The 25840-nt window shown below is 42.7% G+C and overlaps 1 protein-coding gene across 2 annotated transcripts in view; it reads right to left on the bottom strand.

Annotated features, from left to right (window-relative positions):
• Nucleotides 1-25840, bottom strand: part of MERTK (MER proto-oncogene, tyrosine kinase) — a 374986-nt gene that overhangs the window by 100764 nt on the left and 248382 nt on the right. For both annotated transcript variants that reach the window (XM_085612117.1, XM_085612118.1), the window contains exons 6-7: nt 4717-4832; nt 30-213 (exon numbers count right to left, since the gene is read on the bottom strand). In XM_085612117.1, coding sequence (XP_085468243.1) covers nt 30-213; nt 4717-4832 — 300 coding nt within the window. The remainder of the gene's footprint in view (nt 1-29; nt 214-4716; nt 4833-25840) is intronic.

Below are 25840 nucleotides of genomic sequence, written 5' to 3'. Positions count from 1 at the left end.
CTGTTGTTTGAAATTCCCCTGCCACTTACCTCCTTCCGTGGTGCTGGCCATGATCCAGGCACTTGCCGAAGACCAGCCAACCTCATTCTGGCAAGCAACACTAATGTTATACGTAGCTGTGGCCTGCAGCTGCTGGATGTGATACTCATATGGGGGAACCGAAGTGATGTAGCTCATGATGGAAGAATTAATCTGTGGAACAACGTCAACCACCTAAAAGCAAGCACAGAAAATATCAAATACTAAAAAGATAAGGACATACTTTGGTTAAACATGCACACAAATATCCAAAGATATCCAGTGACGAGTTATGCATTTGCAATAAATATCCATAAATGGGGAGAAAAGAACGACAGGGTTGCGTTATTTCTATCACCCAACGCCGACTACATATCGTTTGTGGTCTAAGACAAACAGTTTTCATTTTTATTTTGTCCACTAGACAGATAGGCTCATTACTGATATTGGTTCCACAATAAAAATGTGCACACATTTGCAAACCAGAACAATCGGAGGCTATTTATAATACTCCCAGAATGCTCCTTAATTATGTGCAAATACATGTATAAGCATGAAAGCAAGATTGGTGACTGCTTGCATTCAATATAAAATGTACACATACAAATTTGCACCCTGAAAAAAAGAAATTTGCTCAAGTACTGTCCGTCATTAGGTATAATTTCTATGAGGTATAATTTAATAATACATGTATGATGAATGCCCATAAAGATAAAGATGAAAAGTTGCGAATCGGTGTAAAACATTATAGGCAATATTATGGGCAACATACATTACAGGCTACCCTACACCAGAGTAGAGTGAAGTGGGGTAGAATGGAGTGGGGTAGAATGGAGTGGCCAAGAGTGGAGGGGTCTGTAGTGGAGGGACCTAGAGTGGGTGACGTAGAGAGGACTGGCTGAGAGTAGATTGGCAGAGAGTGGAGTGGTGGAGAGTATAGTGTCAGAGAGTGGAGTGGGGTAGAGTGGAATGGAGTTGAGTAGTGTGGCTTACAGTGTAGTGATGTGGCGTGGTGTAGAATGGGATAGGGTAGGGTTGCTAAGAGTTGAGTGGCACAGAGTAGAAAGGCGTAGAGTGCCATGGTGTGGAGTGGCTTAAAAAGGAGTGGCGTAGAGTTGCATGATAGTGTCGCTCATTTATGTTTAAATGCAAAATAAGTTGTGGAAACTTTTTTGTGTGCATATTTTGGTCTACATTTAGAGGTGCACTTTTGCTGGTGCATACAGACCGGGATTTACCAGTCACTGAAAGGGGATTACCATATGTATTGATGGAGTAACACCACTTTTCTACAAATACAAAAATTTGCTAATTTTGAGTAGATCCACTTTACACACATTTAATATGATGTATGTTACGCTTCAAATGAACTCTAGATGATGGCCTGAGAGCCACAACGTCCGAGTTCATGGGCAAGTAAAAATGCAATCTGTTGTGACCACTAGAGAAAGAAGAGCGATAAACCCACAACAGCCAGCTCCAATATTCACTCTTCACATCAGAAAGCCTTGCGGAAAAGAAACAAACCTGCGTAAGGCCTGGAATACTTTGTTGTAAAACATACAAGGCACCACCCATTTCCTGATGACCTTCAATTGAACATGAAGCTGCAGGAAACATTTCTTTTGAATCCTGTTTCCTGAGTAAAACATGATAGTAGACCCACGTGAAAAAAAATATTATTGTTTTGTGAACTCATTGGATTAAATAAGAAAACCTCTTTACTTTGCTGAGAATATATATATGCTACTTTTCATCAGGAAACACGTGAGTTTAACTGTTAGTGAGACCTGCCAGATGGAGCACGCCCAGGAAGTATTGTCCCAAATACTTTGGTTCTGCAACTGCACTGCGAAGCAGGCACACTTTACTGTGACTTGTGTGAATTTCCACCTTCAGCTACTCGGTTTTAAGCCAACATAAGTTTGCACTCTAATTACATAGGTTTTTTTGTTTTCAACTATAGAAAAGGGAATACAAGTCAAAGCATGCAAAGGGTTCTTACTCTTAGTATTAGTTAAGGAACTTATTCCAACTAGGAAACCGTGAATGCAAGTTGAGTGGCTAAAATCAGTTGCATTTCAGAATATCAAGTTCATAATATTGAGCTACAAAAAGTTTTGACTTTAGAATATCATCCACCAATATTTCATGTATACATGTATGTGGTATTTTTACAGCACAAACATAGGCAAAAGGCAACTGATCACTGTACAGGGTCAAAGACAAGCATAAACTCGACGAGTGATAGGAGGGGTAGCTGGTTTATGGACTGTTTATGCACTGTGATGTAGTAGTTTTTAAAGAGATGCGTTTTCAACTCTTTCCTAAATTGTATGGGGACACTGTTCAGATCCTGGAGGCATAGACACTGCAGCACTTCTGCTGCTGGATTTGAGTGTGGCCTTTGACATCGTATCGCAAAGCCGCTTATTGGAGCGCCAGTGGGGCTACGGGGTCAGCCACAGGGCCCCTAAAATGGCTGGCATCCTTCCTGAAGGACCATATCTTTGCAGGTTTTCCAGAAGCCTTTTTGATCGAAGGTGCTCCCACTTGTATAGGGCGGGCCTCAGGGCTCCTCCTTGAGCCCCACACTATTCAACGTTTACATGCACCCCCTGGCTGGTGTCATTGAGCATCACAGCTTTGATATTTTAGGATATGACGATGACGCTCAGCTGATCACCACCTTACCTCAGAACTCGGACAGTGGGGTTGTCTCCCTGAGGGCCTGCCTGTCAGAGGTTGCCAAATTGACGGACCTCACTGCCTGAAGTTAAACACAGGTAAGACGGAGGCTCTGATCCTGGGCAATCGCCCTGCCCTTTGGTCTCCAGACTAGCGACCCGTGCCTCTTGGCTCTTTTCCTTCACCAACTGGTTAAATGTAAGACTTTGGTCAAACCAAATGCCCAGGGTCTTGACCTTAGCAAGAACCTGGGCATTTGTTTTGACCAAAGTCTCACCTTTAATGACCAAATTAGGGCCTTGGCTGGCAAGTGCTTTGGGATCCTCAAGTCACTGAAAACCTTCATTGGTCTCCTACCATTATCTAATCAAAAGACAGTGATCCAAGCCTTAGTCATCTCGCGATTGAATCACTGCAACATCTTGTTTTTGGGAGTCTCTCAGTCACTCCAGTGGGTTCAGAACTCGGCAGCTCAAGTGTTACTAAATCTTTCTAAATGGACCTCCATGGGCACAGCACGTCTCAAGCATCACTGGCTTCCAGTGAAGAAGCGTGCTGCTTTTAAAGCTCTTTGTTATAGCTACAGATTTCTCAGGAAGACTGGTGCGACCTATTTGCATCCTCTTTTTTCAACTTAATCTGCTTCGCTATGACCCTCTAGTGCTAGGACACTCCTATAGGAGTAGCCATGTGCTTTATAAGCTCATTTATTATTATAGATGGAAAAGGCCTTCCGCCTTGTTTTTACTTTTTTACACTTCGTAGTATGCAGACTGACGGTTTCATCTGTGTGTGTGTGTGTGCCGAGAACCACCAGAGATGATGAGCATGTCCACCATATAACTGGGTGTCTTGGTCTTCATTGCTCTGTAAATAATGCAGCTCGGGTTGAAGCCAGTGCGGGCCGGCAAGGGGAAACAATAGAGTGCCATCAGAATGGTGTGTAAATATAGATAAGTATAGATTTACCATTATTAACTGTACACCTATATATCTTGAAAACATATGTACAGAGATTTAGGGATATGAATGGTAAATCTAAACTAGCTTAAGGATATAGATGTAGTCGAAATTATTTACTGGCTATTTTGGTTGGTCGGACCATGTGACTAATGTTCTACTCCAGCAGTACAGCCTAAAACTCACATCTTTATATTTGACTCAAAACCTCACCAGCACCTCATCCTCTAAAAGTTACTATATGAAGAGGATAAGGCCAATGTTACTTTGTTTCATCAATCTCTGTGTACCCTTTTTGTTGGTCTGGTGTAGTATTCTGCAGTTTGGGTGTGACGTTCCACACATTTGTGGGGTTTCTCAGGCCATATTGGTTTTATTAATTGTGGCAAGGGTCTCATGACATGAGGCTGTGTAATGATTGATCTGCTCTATGTTATGTTTAGTTATAAAATTTTGGTTTAAAGAAATAGCCATTGTGTTGGCCAAGGTGGAGTCATTGAGGTGTGTATGTGTGTTAGAATGAGGGCACAGAGGACCTTAACATCTACTGGAATTCTTAAGGGTGAATGGCTGTCTAATGCCCAGCCAAAATCTCTTTGTTGTCCACTGTGTCAATGATCTAGAGCCTCACAGAACTGTCCTATGCTGAGGTCAAAGAAGCTGATGATGAAAAGAAAAGGGGGATGAGAAACTGGCGAAAGGATGTTGATGTGTTACTGGGTGTCACTATGCATGGTTACCACAAAGATGAACTGCACTTTTTGTTTACCGTATTGTTGATATTTAATGAAAGTAAACTACTTATTGAATAGATTTTTAAGTTATACTTCTTCTATAATGGCCACAGTTGCATAAGACGTGTAACATCAGAATGTTGATAATATTCACTCAGCAGATAAGATTGCTTCACGTATGTCTTGTCCAGCAGGCCATCGTCTTACCCATCTGCCTCTATAACTTGTAAGAAAACTTATGTGGGCAACTAAGAACAGCAACCAAACTCTACACCTCAGGTCTGACTAGAGGACGACATATGCAAAAGAATCCTACCTGCACTCTGCAGCTCTTAAAGGACGAGTAGGAATCAAAGCCGGGCTTCCAGGACAGCAGAATTCCATGTGCAGAGATATTCACTGCCTTTACAATGGTCGGTGGAGAGGGAATCCCTTAGGAATATAAAACATTAAATACAGTATTACTTTAAGCGTTACAAATATGCTGTATAATGTATGAAATACCTTTTGAGTACAGCATCCACTTTGGGCAAGCAGAAACTATTTCATTGATATAGTGGAGCTCAGATCCTGATGAACAATACATAAATTTATATTCTGACAGCTGACAGGCATAAAACAGTGCAAGGTGCATGACATTGTATATCATTACATAATGATTTCACAACTCACTTTTGAGGGGGTGGGGTGAAGGGAAGTTAAGAGAAGAGGAAGGAAAGAGACTGGATCTGAGACACTGCTAAAGGTTTTAACGAAGGAGAGAGATGAAGGAAAAGATGATGCAGAGGAATTGAACATGTTTGAAAAGCAGGTTGGAAACAATGACAGAATAAGATGTTTTAGACTATTCCTGATTTGTCAGTGTTCAGACCATAGGCTAGGTTACTTTATTTCTTGGGCTGGGTCCAATTTTTTTAAATTATTTTATGCATCCTGGACACAGCTTACACAGCATAATAGCCATAGTGGGCATGAGTAGCAACAAGCATTCAAAACTGGCTATCAGATAGAAATCTTGATGGCTTCACTCCGAAGCCTGCAGATAAAATGTCAAATTCCGCCCTTGACAAAGGCCTCACACAATCTGAAACACAAAGACTGCATAGTAGTAGCTCTCACACCAGACAAAAGTGGAACTTTTCCTTCCAGAAGTGGATTTCAGAACAACAATGTGCGTATTGGTTCTCTTCCACCTTTATATAAACGAGGCTCTACTCAGTGGCTCCCTATCCCTAGCGACTGCATTGGCACCTCTGAAAGGCATCCCACTTACAGGGCCATGCCTTATCATGGTGTGAAAAGTCGACCTCATCACTCTAAGGAAGAAGCTGCTGAATAACTTACAAGGTCTTCGCAAACAACATCTACCATACTTGCCGAGAGCAAAGTACCTCTGCCTAACAACCCCAAACTAGGACATCGCCGGTAATGTAAAGGTACAAAAAAACAGACCATCTCCATTTGCATACATAGGATTTGGAGCACTATTCTAAATAACATTTGAGTGACTCCAACCCTTCTGCAAATCAGGAAGCAAATGCAAACTCATCTTTTCAAGGACTACTTCCCACCTTTACACAAGAATGACCTATTTTCAGCCTCATGCTAATTATTACATGGTTCCCTGACCTCTTATCAGTTCAGCATTGAATTATTTCCCGATTAAGTGTTTGCTGTAGAAAAACCATCACACACACTCATTTAGGCACCTAACCCATTTAACATGCTAGAACCATTTAGGATTTACTTATAATTGTACCAATTTAAGATGGTGATCAGAACCACTTCCTGGATTAAAGCAGTCTGAGAAATGAAGTCACAAAGAAACCAGTATAAAACCCAGGGCAATCTGGTGAATCCTGACTAAAACAAAGACATTGACCATTTTGGAGATAGGGGTGGAAATTCAGAATTTGATTAATAAACTTTCAATTTGATGCTAGTGAAACGAATGAGTTGAGGGGGAGAAAATGTATCAACCTAACAAGGTTGTGGTGAAGCCTCCACGGGCTAAATATATGTTCAGTATTAGGATATGACATGCTCGAAGTGTGGAGTAAGGGGCAAACTGACCACACAGGGAAGAACATTAAAGAATGGATTCTTAAACCAATGGATGAAGAAGTTTGAAGAGCAATGAGGGCTGAATGTTCAAGGAAAGTGATTGATGAGATGGTATGTGCTATGCCTAATCTGGATGCGGAATTGATAACCTTTTCTTTTTCGTTTGTCATGTAAGGCACTTGAGTTTACTTGCTTTAAAGGGGTTTGGCTAAGTCTACCTGAGCCACTGGCTTGGCTTCTGCTTTGCTCCAAAAACTTTAGTCATTGGTTTCAGACTTTGTCAATTACATCTTGGATCAGCCCACAAGAGTTTTTTGCACTCACTGTTTTTTAATTGGCTGTCCGTGCGTTTATTTCTGCCTCTACTAGAATGCATGAGGGGTGATTTTACATTTAAAATCAATTGGTGAGGTACCACCAATTGAAACAAGGAAACAATGGGAAACAATGAGGAACAAGTGCTGAACAAATCATCAGAAAAAAATGATGGTACATCAAATAAAGCAGCACTTTTTTCCATAGTATCTGTTCTTCAGATGTGTTTGTCTGCACTCTAGTATAAAAAGTTGGACATTAGCATGGCGTGTGCACTCCCGACCTGCGCACTATGTAAATGACAAACCTGCTGGCATTCCCAATATTTGGGAGCAGGATCAAGACTGATTTGCACATGGCTGGGATGAAACTGGAATGTGATGGGGAGCAAAAAAACGATAGATTTAGGCCCTTATCTGTGTACTGGGGTGAATGTATGAGATTGTTCTGCATTTTGTCCATCAATTGTTCTTTTTGCATTTGCCACCCCGAGTGGGACGGTTATGCTCAAGCGGGAGTTCCATGCTCTCCATGCCACTGGAGTCAAGCTAGCCTGGTGAATGAGGGGTGAAAACCCGAAACTGGTTCTAGGATGCTTGTCTCCAGTCAAGGGTGGACCTGGCCTGGCAGTTCAAGCAGGACTGTTCCCATAGGGAGCAGGGTCAAGACTCATTTGCATATGGCTGGGTTCAAACTGACATGGCATGAGGGCAAAACAAATGATGGATTCAGGCCCAGATCTCTGTACTTTGTTCTGCATTCTGTACATCAATTCTTCTTTTTGCAATTGCCAATATTTGTTACATTAGGAAGGGATCCAGTCAAGTGCATGAAGAGTACCCTAAACAGTGCCATAATAATCTATGTGATGTAAATGGACCTTAAGCACAGATTGTCAGCATAGCCAAAGAGGCTCATCTGAAGGGAGCAGAAGTGAATATGGATTCACTAAGAGGTTGGAGACAAAGATCAATTTCAGCAAGGTCCGAAACAATTTTAATAAAAATGTGTCCTAAGTTGGAGCTATGATGAGCAAAGAAATAAGTGTACAGACAAAAGGTTCACTCTTCAGGGTACGTAGCTATTAATGTATTGGGAAAGGATTTTTCCACTTTGATTGCATTGATAATGTCCAGAGTAATATAAATAGAGGCACAAGATGAAGAGGCCAGTTGCCAAGCAGGACTCAAGGTGAGTATGGAGACTGTTACTGGTTCTTTCTGAAGAAAGGTCAGAGGAAAGATGAAGAGTTTTTAAAGCAACTGGGAAAATACTGCAAAATATATGTGGATTTTAGAAACTGTACAAGGAACAGCTTTTAGAAGAACCATTGCAAGAGAAGGAACTGAAGAGTTTTGTAAGAAGGACAACAGAAGTCGGAGGACTTGCAAATGTTGGTCAATGGGGTCATTATAATAGTAGATAATAGTTACATGCATGTTAGTACAATGTTTGGCACGGAAGAAAGACAAGAGATGGCGATAGTCAACAAATATGAAAAACTTAAATGGTATTCTGGTCTTCTGGCACTTCAAGATGAAGGGAATCTATCTTACATTGCAGAAAGCAGATTAGAAGGCAAGCCCTTCCTCACCTTTAGGCTATGCAGTGACTGGCAAAGGTAACGCCAATGTAATAGCCCAGAGCCACAGGCCATTTTAGACAGTGGCTACAGGCACTCCCTAGCAAAAGGTCTATCCAGTCTCTATAACTGGGATCTATTGCATTTATCGTGTGTGGACATTTCAGATAGTGTGAGGAATGGGGGAGGGGTATGTGTATCTGTGAGTTTTTGCATGACTTGGTGTATTACTGAAACCCATTTGACCAACATGATGTGCAGAAGATGGGGGCTTTTCGTTTGGGAAGATTGGCTTTGTCCAAGCTGGACAAACAGATTGAACATCTTTCTAGGTCTAAAAATCTATTTTGCCTGGTGTGTGAAGAGGGCACCAGCTTGTTCCTTTGTTCAGAGATAGTTTTCTACTTCTTCAGTGCAAGCTGCCCATGACCCGCTTTCTGTGTTGATTCTTGTTTCCAATGCATTAGGAACAGATGTAGACCTTTGTAAGACCCACAATGATACTCTAAGTCTAAGGGCGGGAGAACATTTTATTTAGGGCACATAGGCGTGCATTAATTCCCTTAATGCCATTCCTTCAGCGGCAGCTTCCAAGAAACACAACAACACAATAATGAAACTTAGAACTAGAATGTCTCTCCTATGTGCAGAACACTCCAGCACCCCAACACTCTTTTTTTCTTATAACTTCTGACACTAGATCCAATGCCCTGGCTTCATCCGTGCTGGTTTTTCTTCCTTTCGCACACATTAGCATCATTCCTTAAGTCATGTTATTACACTTTGTGCCTTAGCCAAAATAGCTGTCTTACTCTCCCCTTACAAGCACCTTACCCTTTTTTACTCGTTGTTGTGCCCCTAATAGAAGGAATCTAAAACTTTTGCTCATTGTTTCCCTAACAGAATGAATTTTAAAATTTGTCATAGCCAAAACAGCCTCTTGCATAACAACTTGCACCCATTTCACGGTTGAACCAGTGGACACTGCTCTTTAAGGCTTCATCTCTGAAATAAATAGATAGTCCACACCTGCCTTTTGGAACTTAAACTAGCTCTACAGATATACTGTTGACATTCCTTCAGGCAACTCACCACACATATTTTGAGGTTTTCTGCAGACTTAGGATAATAGGTGATATGGTAAAGTAATATGATTGGGATTGTCTTTGTCCTCCTCAAAATTTCAAAGTAACTCCATACGGATAATAATACTAATTACCTTGACAGCAGAATCTCTCCTAAAAAGAAACTAAACATATCAGCAAAGCCAATTTCCAGCTCATCTCCCTTAAACTCAAATACAGATTCACTGTCCATGATTCAAACAATCTGAACACCAACTGTGCAAACCAAGGTATTCCTGTCCGTCAAACCTTCATTCACTCAATTAATGGCCTGCCGTAACAGCTGATCGTTAAAAATGCAGTTTTTTACCTCAACCCATTCTTGAACATATCTGCTAAAAATAAATATTATCGCCCTTAATTCAGAAGCCTTCATGGGGTTTAAACAACTCTCCATGCATCAGCTTATCCAGAGCTTCCATATGCTCAGCATTTCCCTTCCTTGCACCCAGTGCCCAAGACTACCAGAGGAATTCTGAAGCCTCTCATGAAACGATAATCTCCCAAACTGTAGGATATCTTCCAAACAAAATGGCTGCAAATGTCAATCATTACCATAGGTTGCTCCTTTCCTCTCCAACCCCCAATCACAGCCTATGTTGTCAGAATTAAGAAACATTCCTCTATCATCAACTCCATGACTCCTGTAGACAAGTTTAGAGACATCCAGAAAGAAGTGATTTGCGCCCACTGACAACTCAGACTTCTCCCCTTGATCAAAGCCCCCTCAAATATAATAAAATGTGAAAATGCATAACTCTTCATATTCCTTTGATAGAGCGCTTTCAGCACTCTATTTTGTATGGGTGCATTATAGTTATAGTTGTCATGCACCTAGGTACAGTATATAGTTTGCATTGTTTAGTAATCATGAACATGTATTCATTAGGCTCATTTACACATTTATTGTAGTGCCATGTTATAATATGATCATGTATTTGTCATCATGCCTGCGTATACAGAAAGCAGGACAATTTATAGCCATATAATGTAATCGTTTTTGTTTAAATTGCCCAAATTCCTAGGCCCAAGACTGTACTTGTTTTGCACCTCCTTGGCCTTTTGAGAATTAAATAATGAAATGCATGTTGTTTTCAAGAAATAGCAGTGTTCTCACCCTACTGCAGGTATCGGAATGCCAACTCGTTATTTTCATATTGGAGAAGATCCAAGGAATGCTTTGAAGACAGTTGGAAGTGAGAAGGGAGGGTATCTTTCGTGTCTGGCTGCTCTGGGAATCAAGGTCACCACGCTGAACAAAGAAACTTAATTAGAAAGTGTGAACCTCCCCATTTAGAACAAGCATTTGCAATGCAATAGGTCTCGCATTATTAAAGTTTGAGCTATTGGCATTGCTAAATAATGCAACACCAATAGCTCTAAGTTTAATAATGCGAGACCTATTGCATTGCAAATGCTTGTTACGAGTGCCTGGGTATGCCTTGGTCTGCGAGTGCATATGTGGGTGTGTACACATGTGCGCATTTGTGTGTCCGTACGTTACTTTATGTCAGAGTGTGTGCGTGCTCGCACGTTGCCTTCACCTTTCCATAGGAAGGAAATGCGTCCCACTAGGGGTGCATCTTCAGAGGAGGTAGGCCAAAGCTGTAATTTTGGTTTCTCTACCTAGCTGACACCTTGCGTTCTCTCAGCACAGATAGCGCTTATGTATGTGTTCAAGGAACATTCTATCAGTCCTAGAATATGCCCCCCGCCCCCCTAGCGTTGCGTCACACTGTTTGCCCCCCTCCTCCCTCTCCATTTACAGGGACAGCTCTGCCATCGCATTCTCACAATCGCAGCGCAATAATTTGCGTCGCTTAACGTCCCCATCGGACTCCCTCGGAATGCCTGCACCCGGCAATGACAATGTATCATCTAAATGCCTTCGAAATCCTATTATCGGCGAGTCAAGCTGTAATCACATCTCGGCAGGGTCCGTGCTCTCCGCCGAGCACATGCACGGCTTCTGCCCCGTATCTTCTCTCACCCAGCGCCTACACAAAGCCCTTGTCCCCTAGCGCCAACACACAACTCTTGTCACTGAAAGGCATCACACACCTCTTGTCATGTGTCGCCAACACACAACTCTTGGCACCCGGCGGCAACACAAAGCTAGCGTTGCCCAGCGCCTACACATTGCTCCAGTTATTCCGGCCAACATGCAGTTCTAGCCGCCGGCGCCAATTCCAAGCGTTTTTCATGTAGCGCCAACACACAGCTCCCGTTGGTAATGTATTCCTGACTTTTGCCACATTGTTCTTGTCCCTAGCTCGTCGAGCTCCACGGCTTCTACTCCCAATACCTCTCAGTACCAGTTCCAATCACACCATATACCCACCCAGGCATGCGCTTCAGCACCTACATAGAGGTATTAAGCGCTATATAAATGTTACAATACAATGCGCTACCTGTCCAAGTCCAGCCCCATTGCTCCTGATCCTGTAGTGCAGACACCGTCAATCACTGTCTCGTGCCTAGATTCCTATACCACGGTCCCTGCCCCAAATGTATGTGCCCACAGTTCCTGTAGCATGACTCCTGCCATGTCCCACTGCACCTGCACACATCTCATGGAACACTACATCTGCAACATATCCTGTCATGGAGCTCCTGTCTATTAACACCTGCTGCACGACTCCTGTAACTCAGTCCCTGCTCCACGTCTACTACCCCACTACGCCTGTCCCAAAGTTCCTTTCTTAGAGCTACACTGAGAGCTCCTGTCCCACGGCTCCTGCCCCACGGTGACACCTGTTAAAAGTCTAAACCGGTAGGCATCGAAGTATACATGGAGGTTCCTTTAGCACCAAGGCTTGTCCTCAGCCCATGGAAGGTCATTTGAAAATGACATAGCCATACCTTTCCGCCTCTTAACAGTAACAGCAGAGGAAAATAAGAAGTAGAGTTTTTAAGCCCGTAGCAGATCTAAAGGCATTAAGTAAACAAGCGGCACTGAAAGAAAAAAAAACACGGCTGCGAGTGATGTGCGCACGCGCCACAGCGAGACATATGTTTTCAATTATCGCGCCCGTGTCTGGGCACGATAATTGAAACCACATGGGCTTTGGTGCGCGTAACAGACACTAATAGGCCATGGGCAGAGCAATGCGCCCACCTTTGGCCTATTGCGTGCTCTGTTTTAAAAAAAAAAACGCACTCAAAGCCCAATGACGGAAGCCAAAAGAAAAAGCACACGCACAAGCGTGTGCGATTCCAGGCTCCATTTTCAAACCCGGACAAAAGGGCTCTCGCCTGCGCGAGCAGTGCTACGCAGGGCATCGCTAGGGGCGAGCCCTAAAAAGTTGCAATGGAAAATTTTACCAGGATGAAACTAAGAATCGAATTCTTTTTTATATGATGCGCAGGGACAGAGACCCCAGACTTCTGCTAGCTTTCGGAGAGAAAGGAGCATCTTAGAACTCGCTCCTAGCCTTAAGCACCCTAACCCATTTGACGTGAGTTCTTCTCAGGAAGTCAACATGTGCTAACACCTTTGGGAATAGATGGAAGGGTACTAGATAGCATCTCTTCTTAGTACAGTGTAGGGACAGATTTGTTTTATTTCTGATGAAAAGGGACCTAGACTCTGTGTCAGTTTTGAGTTGCATCCCGATCCTCGAATTCACCATTTTATTTTTGTTATGCCGAAGTACTTATATTCATAGAATGGGCTCTGTATTGATTTTCTTATATCTTTACATCTTAATCTTACGATGTGTATACATCTTATTATTCTTGGCCTTATAATAAACTCACAAACCTAAAGTCGCAGTTTGTGGTACTTTCAGGTATGATATTGTCATCGTGTTATGAATGTTTTTCCCCTCCATCATTGTTTAGTAGGTAAATAAAAGATCCTGGGCGCTAATCGCGAGGAGGAAGATAGGGGTGCAATTTAGCGTAATCACCTTCAATCCTCCTGGAAGGCATCTACTGCTAGTGCCTCTGAGCTTGAATCTCCAATAGAAGTTATGCCAACGTTGATAAGTCAGCCTGCTCACATACACCGTGCATGTATCTTCTTAAAAGAACAATTGAGCCTCCATTCGGTGTCATCCACCAACATATCTGGAATTCCAATCTGCTACATTGTAATCCTGGTTAATAAATACTTTGGTTGAATGAAATATTGTGTTCTCATACAAAGATGGTATGACTCCTTCAGCAGCTCTGTTAACTGATCAACCTGCTCCCAACTACGGCACTTATAAACTAACTACTGACACACTGCCCATGTGCAATGGGACCAGACAACTCCCCAATTGATCTCTGAAACTCTTCAATACAAACTAACCATTTCTAAACAATTGATGTGTTGATCCTTTTCCTTCTCTGATTATCTCCCTTTGTCTCCTGAAGATCTAAATGAGCTCCCTATCCGAGACAGCTAGCATCTGATTCCTTTATAAAATGCTGAGATGTGCCAAAAATAGCACACTCGTTCCAGACTTCTAAATTATCCATCCTCCATTTCCACTCATCTTTTACTTCCTCTGACAAGTTCACCTTGTCGCCAAACCAAAAGCCACTTCTTCTTAAATTTCTGCCACCAAAGTCTGAAGAGTTCTATTAAGCAAGGGCCTTGGGGACACCGCTTGAACTGAAGACAACAGGCAGATCCCTCGACCTAAACCCCTCAAATTGACTGTATCCTTGTTCAGTAAATGGCAAATTGCCATCCTTATCAACCTTACTGTCCGGCTAGTAAATTCAAAATCCCCTGTAATGTTGCTACCTGTAGCCTAAAAACTCTATAGTCCAAGCACGGTGTCATTACAGATTTGTCCTCATTGATCATAAGTTCCAGATTCCCTACTAATAAACACCTTAGCGTGTTTTAAACGCCTCCTAATATTGTAAAACCATCAGTATGTCAACCATATATATAATCAATACGATGTTTCTTTCTCTCAACTAGGTCGCTACAAGCACATCATCACGATAAAGCACCATGGACCAGAGAATGCTTCAAAAGTTAAACATACAAATTGGTATGACTGCCTCTCCATTTAAACTGAAAGAAAACCTGCCTCTCCCCTGCAATAGGAATAGTTAAATAAGCATCCTTCTGCTCCAGCATCACCAGCCAATCTCATTCCTTAACAAAAAGAAAAAGATGGAGCACCTCCATGAGACAAGCATAGCTGTCGAATTCACTGGAGGAACAACACTGGGCTGACCTGATAAAATGGACAGGGCAGAACCACTCATCTTTTTAAACTGTGCAGAGAACTTTCCTGTCAATATCTTGAATCTAGGCCGCTCCTTAGCCACAGAATAATCAAATAAACCTATGGCATATGCAGAAAACACATTACTACAATCCGATGCCAACAAGTCAATACAATCACATTTGAGGACCCCCGTCCTGGTACAAAGGCAAGAACGTTGTGTTTGTTTGTGATAACTATTATTTAGGGCCTTATAAGGATTATGACCTACGTGTATTACCTTTCAGTGTCACGCAGCTCCCTTGCTCAGAACTCACACAGAAATAGCCAGAGACATGTTGTCTGCCTGGCCTGAGGGAGAGGCATTCTTCAGAGGGCGGCCCTTGATTGGTTAGACTCTGGAATAGTGAAAGCAACTTTGGCGAGGTGCTATAGAGATAACATGGCGGGTTTGCCAGTTTGTAACCTGCAGTGGAAGCCTGATTCTGAACAGTGACTGGTGCTGGGGCTAAGCGCAGCCGCCTGTCGTCACAAATCACAGGGCAGAGGCATCGAAGAGAGAAAGGGGGACGTCGCGCGTTGGTCGAAGGCATGCAACAAGAATATTAGACACACGTTAGTGCTAATCTAGGCCGGGTGCAGGGACTTTATTATATAAACTCCTCTCCACCAGCAAGTTCCGGTTTGCTCTGTGCAACTATGTATGTGTTACCTACAGCTGCACCTTACATTGAGTTTCAATACAGCATCTCAGAGCAATAACAGCATATTGGTTACGAATGAGCTACATTCTAGCACAATTGTCGACTAAGTACCTTCTTGCCATCTAATCATGTTCAAAGGTTGGCACCTGTGGAGATGGACATATATGCACCAGTGATAGGGATAGGGCAAGGGCACTGTCAAGACTGACTTACCAATCCTAGGAGAGCAAGCGAAAAGTAGCAAGTCAAGGTGTGAGACGTAGACGTTGCCAATGACCTTCCTTCAACCACATTTGTCTGGTCCGAGTTTTGTACCCACACCTACTTTGCATTCTCACTTTTCCTTCATGGGTGTGAACTACTAGCCCTGCAAGGCAATCTAAAACTGCCAGATTCACGACGTATTTTATTTGCCGCTTTCTTTCTATTCATATTAGTTTCATTTGAAAATGAACTCCAAAATACTTCAGTGACATATCTATGTGCCACAAGCAAGAAAAAAAATATTCTTAGTACTGCAGCCTCTGTCACTGGTTACTATGTAAAAGACACACAATTGATGGACGGAATCCATCATTCTTTTGCTCACCATGCCACCCCAGTTTAGTTTGTTCTGCATTCTGTCCATCAACTGTTGTTTTTGCATTTGTCACCCTGAGTGGGAAGGGTATGCCCAGATGTGAGACCCGTGCTCTCCATGCCACTGGAATCAAGCTATCCTGGCTGTAGAGGGGTGAAACTCCGAAACCGGTCCTAGGATGCTTGTTTCCAGTCCAGGGAGGACCTGGCTTGGCAGTTCGGGCTGGACTGTGGAATACTCTGCTAAAAGAGTTTCCATTGATTTAAGGCTAAAAATGAATGATTATGAGTAAAATAAAGTGCCGCAAAAATGCCGCTAAATTTCCATATTTGTGCCGCTAAATTTCCATATTTGTGCCGCTAAATTTGCGAATCCATGCCGCTATATCCTGGGGGGTCTGATTTCCATAGCTCTTGAAAGCCTGGGTTTAGATGGGACCTGTGCCCCTTTGTCAGAGTCCTCAGGAGAGGGCTGCCAATGGCTTGGATTAGGTCTAGTGCGTAATCGTGCACCTTTTGGCTTAGCCTCGCATCCTGAAAGTTTTCATGCAGGGCTTTCCACGGGTAGCACCTGTTAAGATCTGAAACACTAGCCTCCCTCAGGCTCTCCACAACTCTCAACATATGCCAAATAACTCACTTTTCAAGAAAATTCAGCCTCATGCAAATGTCAGGCACAACTGTCTGCCTAGCTGGTCAATTACACACCCACTGTGCAAACTGGCTGTCAGACCCTGCCCAACAAACCCATCATCTTGCCATAGTGAAAGACACAGTTATCCAGCCTTAGCTAGCTCTGGTCAGAGAACAAAGATGAGCCAGCACATAAAGTTCAGTCTCCCTCCCAATAAGAACTGACACCTTTTCAACCATTCTACATGGAGAACTCCTATACAAGTCTTTTGTGAGAGAAAATAACTTACCTAGATGCCTCCCAGCACCTTATTGGGTGGGAGATCTATCTCTTACCCTGCATACTGGCTCTAAAACAGGGTTACCCCATGGCCTGGCTTATCACATGCAAGACTGGCTATAAACGTGTTGGTCTTTGAGCTGCCAAACATCAGCTGTCCGGTCTCCAAGCTAAACTCGAAAAGTCTGCTCAAATCAATTGTAAGGCAACTGTGGTTACTCAAGATGGTTCACAAGGCTACTCCAGAGAATTCATCTTTTTGCCAATAGATTTGGCCTGGCCTACTTACAAGTCTGGCGGAAAGAGTCACACTTCAATCAATTCCGTAGCCCCAGACCAGCAATTTGGAATGGAGAGGTATGCTGGACTTTCCTGGCGAGCACCAGATTTTCAAAAGAGTTGATGCACACAAACATAAGAGGTACAAATGAGAACAAACCATGACAGTTGAATGTTTCAGCCACATGTTTTTTTGGAGGCAAAAATTTGAGCTGGGTTAAACAAAACAAATGAAAACATTTCATTATTCCTAACATCAGCGGCTGAGCAACCATGGGTATATTGGAGAAGCACAAAAGGACATTTCCATGTTGGGAAATGCTGCTTACCTAAAAGGAGAGGGGGTGTAGTCACCTCCTATCTGTAGCCCCGTACTTTGAAAACATTTCTATGATGGATCAACAGCAGTCACTCATTTGTCATTCGCCCATTATGTTTTTGGACCGGTGGCAGTTCATTTCAGAGGGACTCGGAACAGGCAGGTGATTGTAAAAGGCTTACAAGAAAAAAAGGTCTTTATTTGAAAGTCTCAAAGTGAAACCCTTTTTTTGTATTGATTTAGTTTTCTGTGTTCCTTGAGGGTCATCAGCTTTTAGAGGGAGTTGGGTTTCCTTTATCCACTGTGTTTTTTGTAACGTGAGTTGCAAGGCGAATGTATTTCCCACCGCACCTGATTCCCCTCTTGCATTCATTTTCTCTTTCTCTTTTATTTCAACGTTCCACCGTCTAGTTGTACTTCAGAGTAACAGAGTAACTCACCTGTAAGCTCAGCGTAGTTCTGCACCCAAATGACATTTTTGAGGTTCAGTTGTTGATTTGCCCCAATTTTGCTTCAAAGAAACACAATGCCCAAATCGTCCATCATTGTTAACTAATCGATGGTTATTTCCCAAGCATAGCCACTTAGAACAGAAGATTAAAAAAAAAAAATTATGGACAGCATTGAAGAGGAATTTAATAACCAACAGCAGCATAAATCATTATCATATTTGTTATAGTAGCTTTTGAACGAGGAAAAAAACATTTTATGAAGATTTGAACGCGGCTACCCTACCCTAAAGCTCACATGGCAATTCCGAAGGGGCCCATTACAAGAGTCTTGATAATACTTATCTGGCCATGATTTACCAGCACCATCTGGATTCCTAGATTCGTGCCAATTCCAGGGACAGGTAAAAATTCCTCCAGGGACTGTCTATGGGAATCATGGCCCAAAATGAGGAACTACAAGGGGAATCGAGAGTGGGATCCCCGATTTCCCAAGCAATTCCACATTACTCAGTGGAACAACAGAAACAGCCTAGGCCCTACCACCTCCTGCACTCCGCCCTCCAGAGTGCCCTCTGGGGCTGGGGGTGGGAACTATCGATGTTAAACAGCCTAAGTCCACTTCTGGCAAACACTTATGCTTCTACAACCCCACAAATGTCACACATAAGTGTGCAGCCTTAGCTTCCAGTGCAGCAACACATACTACTTGATAAACTTTAATCTATAGCCAAGTCGAATTGTGCTTTTGAACTTTGTCCTAAAATTAGATTTAAGGCTCTTGACGGTTTTGTTTCACCGACTTTCTGTTTTCCTTATGGATAGTAAATGCTGAATCCTCACATAATATCACTTATCCCATAGGTGCAACAGGGGCCCAGACAGTATCTTACCTACGTGCTGGGTTGGTGCTGGCTCATGTCATGACAGCCTCTCAAAGGAAATGTGGAGATTATATATATAATGTCATTTTATTAGATGGTGTATTTAGTTATTTTAGGTCTTTAGTTTCTATTGTTTGATGATGTGTTTGGCTCACTGTACGGTCATTGGTCAAGGTATTATTCTACTATAGAATGTTTAGATATGTAAGCTTGAATCTAGACTCAGCTGGAGGGATCTCCTGGACCTGCTGGTGCTGCGGAAGTTGTTCTCTATTGTTCTTCAAATAGATCTTCAAATAATCCTGCAGAGCGAAGTCTTCATCTTCACAACCCGAACCAATTTTATGCATTATAATTTTTTTTTATGTGTATGATTTTCTTAATTAAAAGGAGTTTTATACTAAAAGGTTTCTTGTCGTTGAGTGGGAACCAACTTATTTACTGACTTATTGCAGATTATAAATCAAGGATGGCAGCGGTTTTTATAGTTTTTTTTAATAAAATCAAATCCTAATCTAGGAGTCTGCACAACCCTTAGCAGATTCCTTGAAGAAGGAAAGGTTGCAGTCCCACAAAGTTCCACAGTATCCACCAAGAGAATGGCATTTGTTCCTGCAAACCAGGAATGCCCTCAGTATTGTTTAGGATTTAGTAACCTGTGGATTTGGGCATGAGGAATAACACATGGAACCCAGCTGTTATCCTGATGTCTATACTCAATCTGTGAGTATGTGAAGTTACTTGTAAGGCTTGCAGCAACGGAATACATGGTGCACTATCTACTTTGTGTGTAATGCGCATCCACATGACTACCTCCCAAAAAAGAGTTTATCTCACAAAACCTTTATGTCTCTAGTCCTTTGGGGGGCAACAATGGCAGTGCATTTCCTAAACTTCTAAAACGTTTTGGCTCTTATTAAGACTTGGACAGAGAAAATCAGGTGCATAGTTTCAGAGCTGTGTTTGGGGTGTGACAACCCTCAAACACATGCTTTCTTGACTTGGTAGTTGGATCTGCCTCCCTAAGTCGGGTCTGCTATGTCTAAGTTGGCTTTTCTCATTCTCATGATTTCACTCAGAAGTTCTAACTTGTTAATTTTTTAGATCGGGAATTTAAATATATTTAGGACTGGTTTACCAAAAAAGTAGCAAATCTGCACCCATAGAAGTACGCATTGAATGAATGCCGATTTTCTCCATTTTGGAATTCACAATCATTGGCAGTACTACAAGCAATAAAAACAAGCATTTGCAATGCAATAGGTCTTGCACTTGTGAGAGTTTAAGCTATTGTCATTGTAAATGCCTTTTATTTATCTGTTGTGCTAATTAACACATAAATAAAGGGCATTGTCATTTACAATACCAATAGCCCAAACACTTGTAAATATGAGACTTATTTCCTTGCAAAGAAGCGCTGCCATTGTCCCGGGCTGCTAGGGAAGTGAAAGCGTGCATGGCGCGCTGAATGTTGCAGGAAAGCATGTCGTGGCTGCAGTTGGAGAAACTCATTGGAAAATCAGCATTAGATTATGCTGTGCAGGGTGAGGCATGAGCGCGCACCAGGATCCGTAAACACGAAAATCAGCCATGTGTGAAACCAGCATTAGTCTGCTGTGTAGCGTGAGACACAAACGTGCACCATGACCCATGCATTAAAAACAGCCGTATGGAAAACCAGTATTAAAGTGTGCTGTGCCATGTGAGACACGAGCGTGCACCAGGGTTTGTGTATCAAAACTACCATTAGTGTGTGCTGTGCAGCGTGAGGCATGAACGTGCACCAGTATCCATGCATGAAAACCAGCTGTGTGGGAAACCTGCATTAGAATGTGCTGTGAAGCGTGAGATACAAGCGTGCACCAAGATCCGTGTATGAAATCCAGCATCAAAATATGTGCAGTGCCGCGCTAGAAACGAGTGTGCACCAGGAAAAGTGCATGGAAAATACCCCTTTGGAAAACCAGCATTAGAGTGTACTTTGCAGCGTAAGACACAAGCGTGCACTAGAATCTGTGCAGGAAAACCAAACATGTGGAAAAGCAGCATTAGAGTGGGCTGTGTGTGACACAACCGTGCACCAAGATTTGTGTAGGAAAACCTGTCCTGCCATGTGGAAAACGGTTGTATGATAGAACAACACATTCCGTTGTAACGCATGCCTTTACCAGGCATGCGTTACAACGCGAATGCCTTTACCACATACATCCTTTACCACGCATGCTTGTACAACGTATTTTGTTGTAAAGCATGTATGGTAAAGCCTATGCGTTTTAAAATTGTTCCCTTACCCCTGCCCTCAGTCCTTAATCCAGTTCCCTAAACCCTAATTCTAGTCCCATGCACGGCCCCACCCTGTTGAAAATTCCCAACCCTTCCCTAAACCCTAATACTAGTCCCCCAGCACAACCCCTCCCTGTTAAAAGTATCTGACTCTTCTCTTAACCCTAAATCTAGTACCCTGTGCGACCCACTCCTGTTAAAAAATACCCGACCCTTCTCTAAACCTTAAATCTAGAATCCGGGGTTACCCACTCCTAGCCTCCAGCCCTTTAAGAAAATATATGGTCCCGTCCTGAACCCTAAATTTGTCCCCTGGACTCCTGATTCTTTAAAGTAAATTTAACAATCCCCTTACCTTTTCACGACGAGGCACTGCACAGCACACATGTCGTCAAGAGGAAGCGGAAGGATATCTTCAGTCCTCTAACGACGCCGATATCCTTTACCACGCAGGTGCCGTTACCAGCATATGCCCTCACCACGTAAGTTGTAAAAAAATATGCGTGGTGAAGGCTATGCGTGGTAACAGTGTATGCGTGCAATGCCAGCATGGTTAAGGTCCTGCGTGGAAACAGCCACGTTGTAATGGCTGTTTCCCATGGAAAACCAGCATTAGAGTGTGCTGTGCAGCATGCAGCATGAGCGTGCACCAGAATCCCTGTACGAAAAACTGCCACATAGGAAGCCAGCACCAGAATGTGTGCCATGAGCCACCAGCGTGCACCAGGATCCATGTACAAATAAAGGCAGTAAGGGAACTGCTGCCAGAATGGGTGCTTCGCAGCCTGAGACACAAGCGTGCACCAGTATCTGTATACGAAAACCAGCCATGTGAGAAACGAACATAAGAGCGTGCACCAATAGCCATTTATGACAAGCATTTGCAATGCAATAGGTGTCGTATTTGCGGGAGTTTCGCTATTGGCATTGTAAATGACAATGCCTTTTATTTATCTGTTTTGCTAATTAACACATAAATAAAAGGCATTGTCACTTACAATGCCAATAGCTCAAACTCTTGTAAATGTGAGACCTATTCAAAGAAGCGGCCGCCATTGTCCTGGGCTGCTCGGAAAGTGAAAGCATGCAAGGCAAGCTGAAGGTTTCAGGAAAGCATGTCGTGCCTGCAGTAGGACAAACTCATTAAAGAAAACAGTGCTTACAGACTAAAAAAGACATACCGTGTAACAACAGAAGTAAAAGGGCCAGTCCTCATGGGAGGTTACAGATGAAGACAAGGCGGTACTAAACCTACAAACCTATTAACGAATCAGAAGCCAGCATTTATGAAGGACAATGACACAAGCCAATGACAAATATGGGTGGAGAGTGGGTGGGGCTTCTAATCCATAATCCAATACAGCATTCTGCAGCGCATGCGCTGCTCAGGCTCTACCGACCTAAAAAACAAAAGGTAAGAGAGGAATGCTTGCAAATAGCTTAACCACTGGCAATGAGTCATGGTGGCATTCTGACCCATTGTTTTTTCACCTACTGCACCACACTAGACATAGGGCCTGATTTAGGGTTAGGCAGATCAAAGGAAGGCAGGCACAGTGGCGGAGGACTTTAGGTCGGGCACCCTGCCTTTACTCTCGCACCCTCCCAAATTTAGAGATGTTGGCCATCCCCATGGACATCGCCATAAATTGCCAAGACCCTCCATTAGGGCAGTTCCTGTCAATGTAGGAAACGTTTGATGGGCGGCTCAGTCAAACAAACATTTAGACTTTTCAAATGTATTTTATTTTTCAAAGATAAACTCCCCAAAAATATATATATATATACCCGGTGGTGCGGGACAGTAAATAAAAGTAATCCAACTATGTACTAAAAGGCAGATGGCTGAATGGCTTACCTCTGATGGCCCCTACTCCATTGGGGAGTCGGAGGATGTTTTACACAGAAAAGTAAATTTTACTCCAACAGCATAAAGCTTGCAGTCCACCAGACTAAAAATCGAGTGGACCGACCTTGAAATGAGCAGGCAATGGACTACCTGTACCTGAAACTCTAAAATAGCCCCGGCTAATCGAAAATGCAAATGAGCGCCGACCTTGCTCCTCGCGTGAACAGTCCATCTTGAACCTCGATCATCTCACCTACTCGCCCTCTGTGGCCCACTGCTTTTTAAGTTGGGAAATGTGAGATTCACAGCACCTGTATCTCTAAGTTACGTCCCTGGAAATATTGTTCATGCTGAAAAGTTCTGTTTTTGGCTCAAACGGGACTTACACATTTTGTTATATTGCCGGGATGGACACCGGCAGTACACAATACAACATGCTTGAATGGCTGAACGTTACAACCATCACTCACTTCGGTGCAAGATAGGCAGGAGTCACTGTTTTAAGAACAGTGGCAACTAGACCGGTGTTCATTAAATGCGAAGTTCGCAACGGACAAGCATAGTCAATGCGACTCTGCGCCTTCATCAAAATACATTCACTTGTGAGAGGTGTGGCCAAGCAGATAGGTGACATGACACAGTTTGAATGCAGCTAAAGGCATGATTGCAAACAAATTATTAAATACGCTTTTCTTCTGCAATTCCTCAAAACATTGGAAAATAAGGTCCAGGGAAAAGAGTGTGGAATGTGAGTGACTTTTTTTTTTTCAAGAAAAGAGGGCAGATATTCGACTGCATCATTCTTTTGCTTGTTATATCATAGGCCTTCTGGTCGATACAGGCATCTCACCCATTTTCACAGTTTTTCAAAAACAAAACTAGGCCTGGGCTAAAAATCCGTTCCGCTCGCGGAAATTGCGATATTTTGACATTTTCGCGTTCCGCGGAGAGCGCGAAAATGTAAAAATTTCCGCAATCCGCATTTTACCGGAAAATTTTTGCTTGCTCGCGCTGTAAAATAATACATTCTTGCGTGCGCGCGATCGCCTTACCTGAATCCCTGCGTTCGCCAACAAGTTTTCCCGATCCGGTCGCGTTCTCCACGAGATGTTGGATTGTTGGTAGCCATTTGCGCTGTCACGCGACAGTTCGCGCCCGCAGTAACATCATTCGTCGCGCGATCACGTCTTTCTTCTCGCGATCATGCACCGCGAGACAAGTGAAAACAAGATGGCCGCGCCCGCAAGCAACCGCATGGGTAAGTTGGCGAGCCACGACCACGCAGAACATACCGCGAACGGGCGGGAAAAAAACTTCTGCATTTTCGCGATATTTCCGCATGTCTGCGGAGATTTTTAACATTTTCGCGATAAATTGCGAAAGTGAATTTCGCAAATTCTGCCCACTCCTAAACAAAACATCCCATAAGAGATATGTGTCCTATTTTCACACCCATCATGGGGGGCATCTGAATGAGTGGAAGCAAAGAATTTCATTTTTTAGAAAAGCACTAAGTTACATGTCAAAGTTAAAATAAAGCCATGAAAAAACCTAAGCAGAAGGAAGAAAGTTTATGGATGGCCGCTGCAGATAACCATCTGTGGATGTTATAGCTATTACAATTCAGTCACATGAATGCCACAGAAAGCAGTTAATATGCACACAGACGGTGTATGTCGCAACTAACTACCCACCACAAGACTGTTCATTCAAAGGCTATACGAATCACTTCAAACCACAAGAGTGATGCTTGTGTTTTACATGCCCCTGCCAATTTGTTCAATATTTATTTTCTCGAGCTATAAAAAAGTTAGTGACATTATAACTCACAAGTATTCACCATATCTTTTATTTTCAAAGAGAAAGTCGAAAGCTACATAAAACTTAACAAAAGTGCACTACATAATTCAGATGATGGAACATTTAAAAACATATTATAACAAAATAAAGAAAAGAGAAAAAAAACACAAAATATACAATTTAAAGGGTTCAGCTAACAAAGACTGACCACTGCTGTCCTGCGGTGGATACTTCTCCGAAACTTCATTACTTAAAGACAAGCACTGGCAAAGCCAATAGGTCTTGGTTAATGTGCCAGCATATGCCAACAGGGGTTGTACATGCCATTGTTTACAAATTAAAGCCAGACATCTTGGCTTGGAAATGCTGGACATCAATGTGATGTCAGTAGTGCAAGCTGTGCGCATGATGTCAGGGATCTTAAAAAGAAGCTGTATGCAGGACAGTGTTCATGCAAAAGGTGTTATCTAGAAAATACTTTTGAAAGAGGCATAGATGGTAACATACTCAATAATGACGTGTAAAGTCTGTAAACTTCATTTAATTCTGGAACCATAACAAAATGTGCACTCATCCCCCTCTTTCTCCCCCCAAAACTACAAGTCTCAAGCGCTAGCTTACACAAACTACGTGTATGGATTCTTCACTGGGATCGTCAGCTAGGATATACTTATATGTAAAACACACTTTTAGACGACGGCCTTTTTCTGGAAACCTAGGACATAGGACAATTGCCCAACCTTCTTGAATATCCAGTAGCTAAAACTGCATGACATTTTTGGGACCTGGCTTTTTCTGCAAGGTCACCCCAGATTGTTGCTTTCCTTTGCTTAACCCATTTTTGTTGGCTCTTCGAACTCAGTGCACTTTAATCCTGTAAATCAGTGTTAAAGTGCTTGTGCTCTCCCTCCTAAACTTGGTCAAAATGATGTACACCTGATGGATACATTTAATTTACTTATATGCCCCTAGTATATGATACTACCTGTACCCAGGCCTGTAATGAAATGCTACCAGTGGGCTACAGCACTCATTGTGCCTCCCACTAAAGTAGCACCGTGAAACGGTTGTATGAGGCTATCCTGCATACGTTTAGCACGCATGCCTTTACAACGTCATTCT

The sequence above is a fragment of the Triturus cristatus genome, chromosome 6 (assembly GCF_964204655.1).
Source record: "Triturus cristatus chromosome 6, aTriCri1.1, whole genome shotgun sequence".
NCBI lineage: Eukaryota > Metazoa > Chordata > Amphibia > Caudata > Salamandridae > Triturus > Triturus cristatus.
Note: the sequence above shows the minus strand (reverse complement) of the source record. Positions and strands in the feature narration are given on the sequence as shown.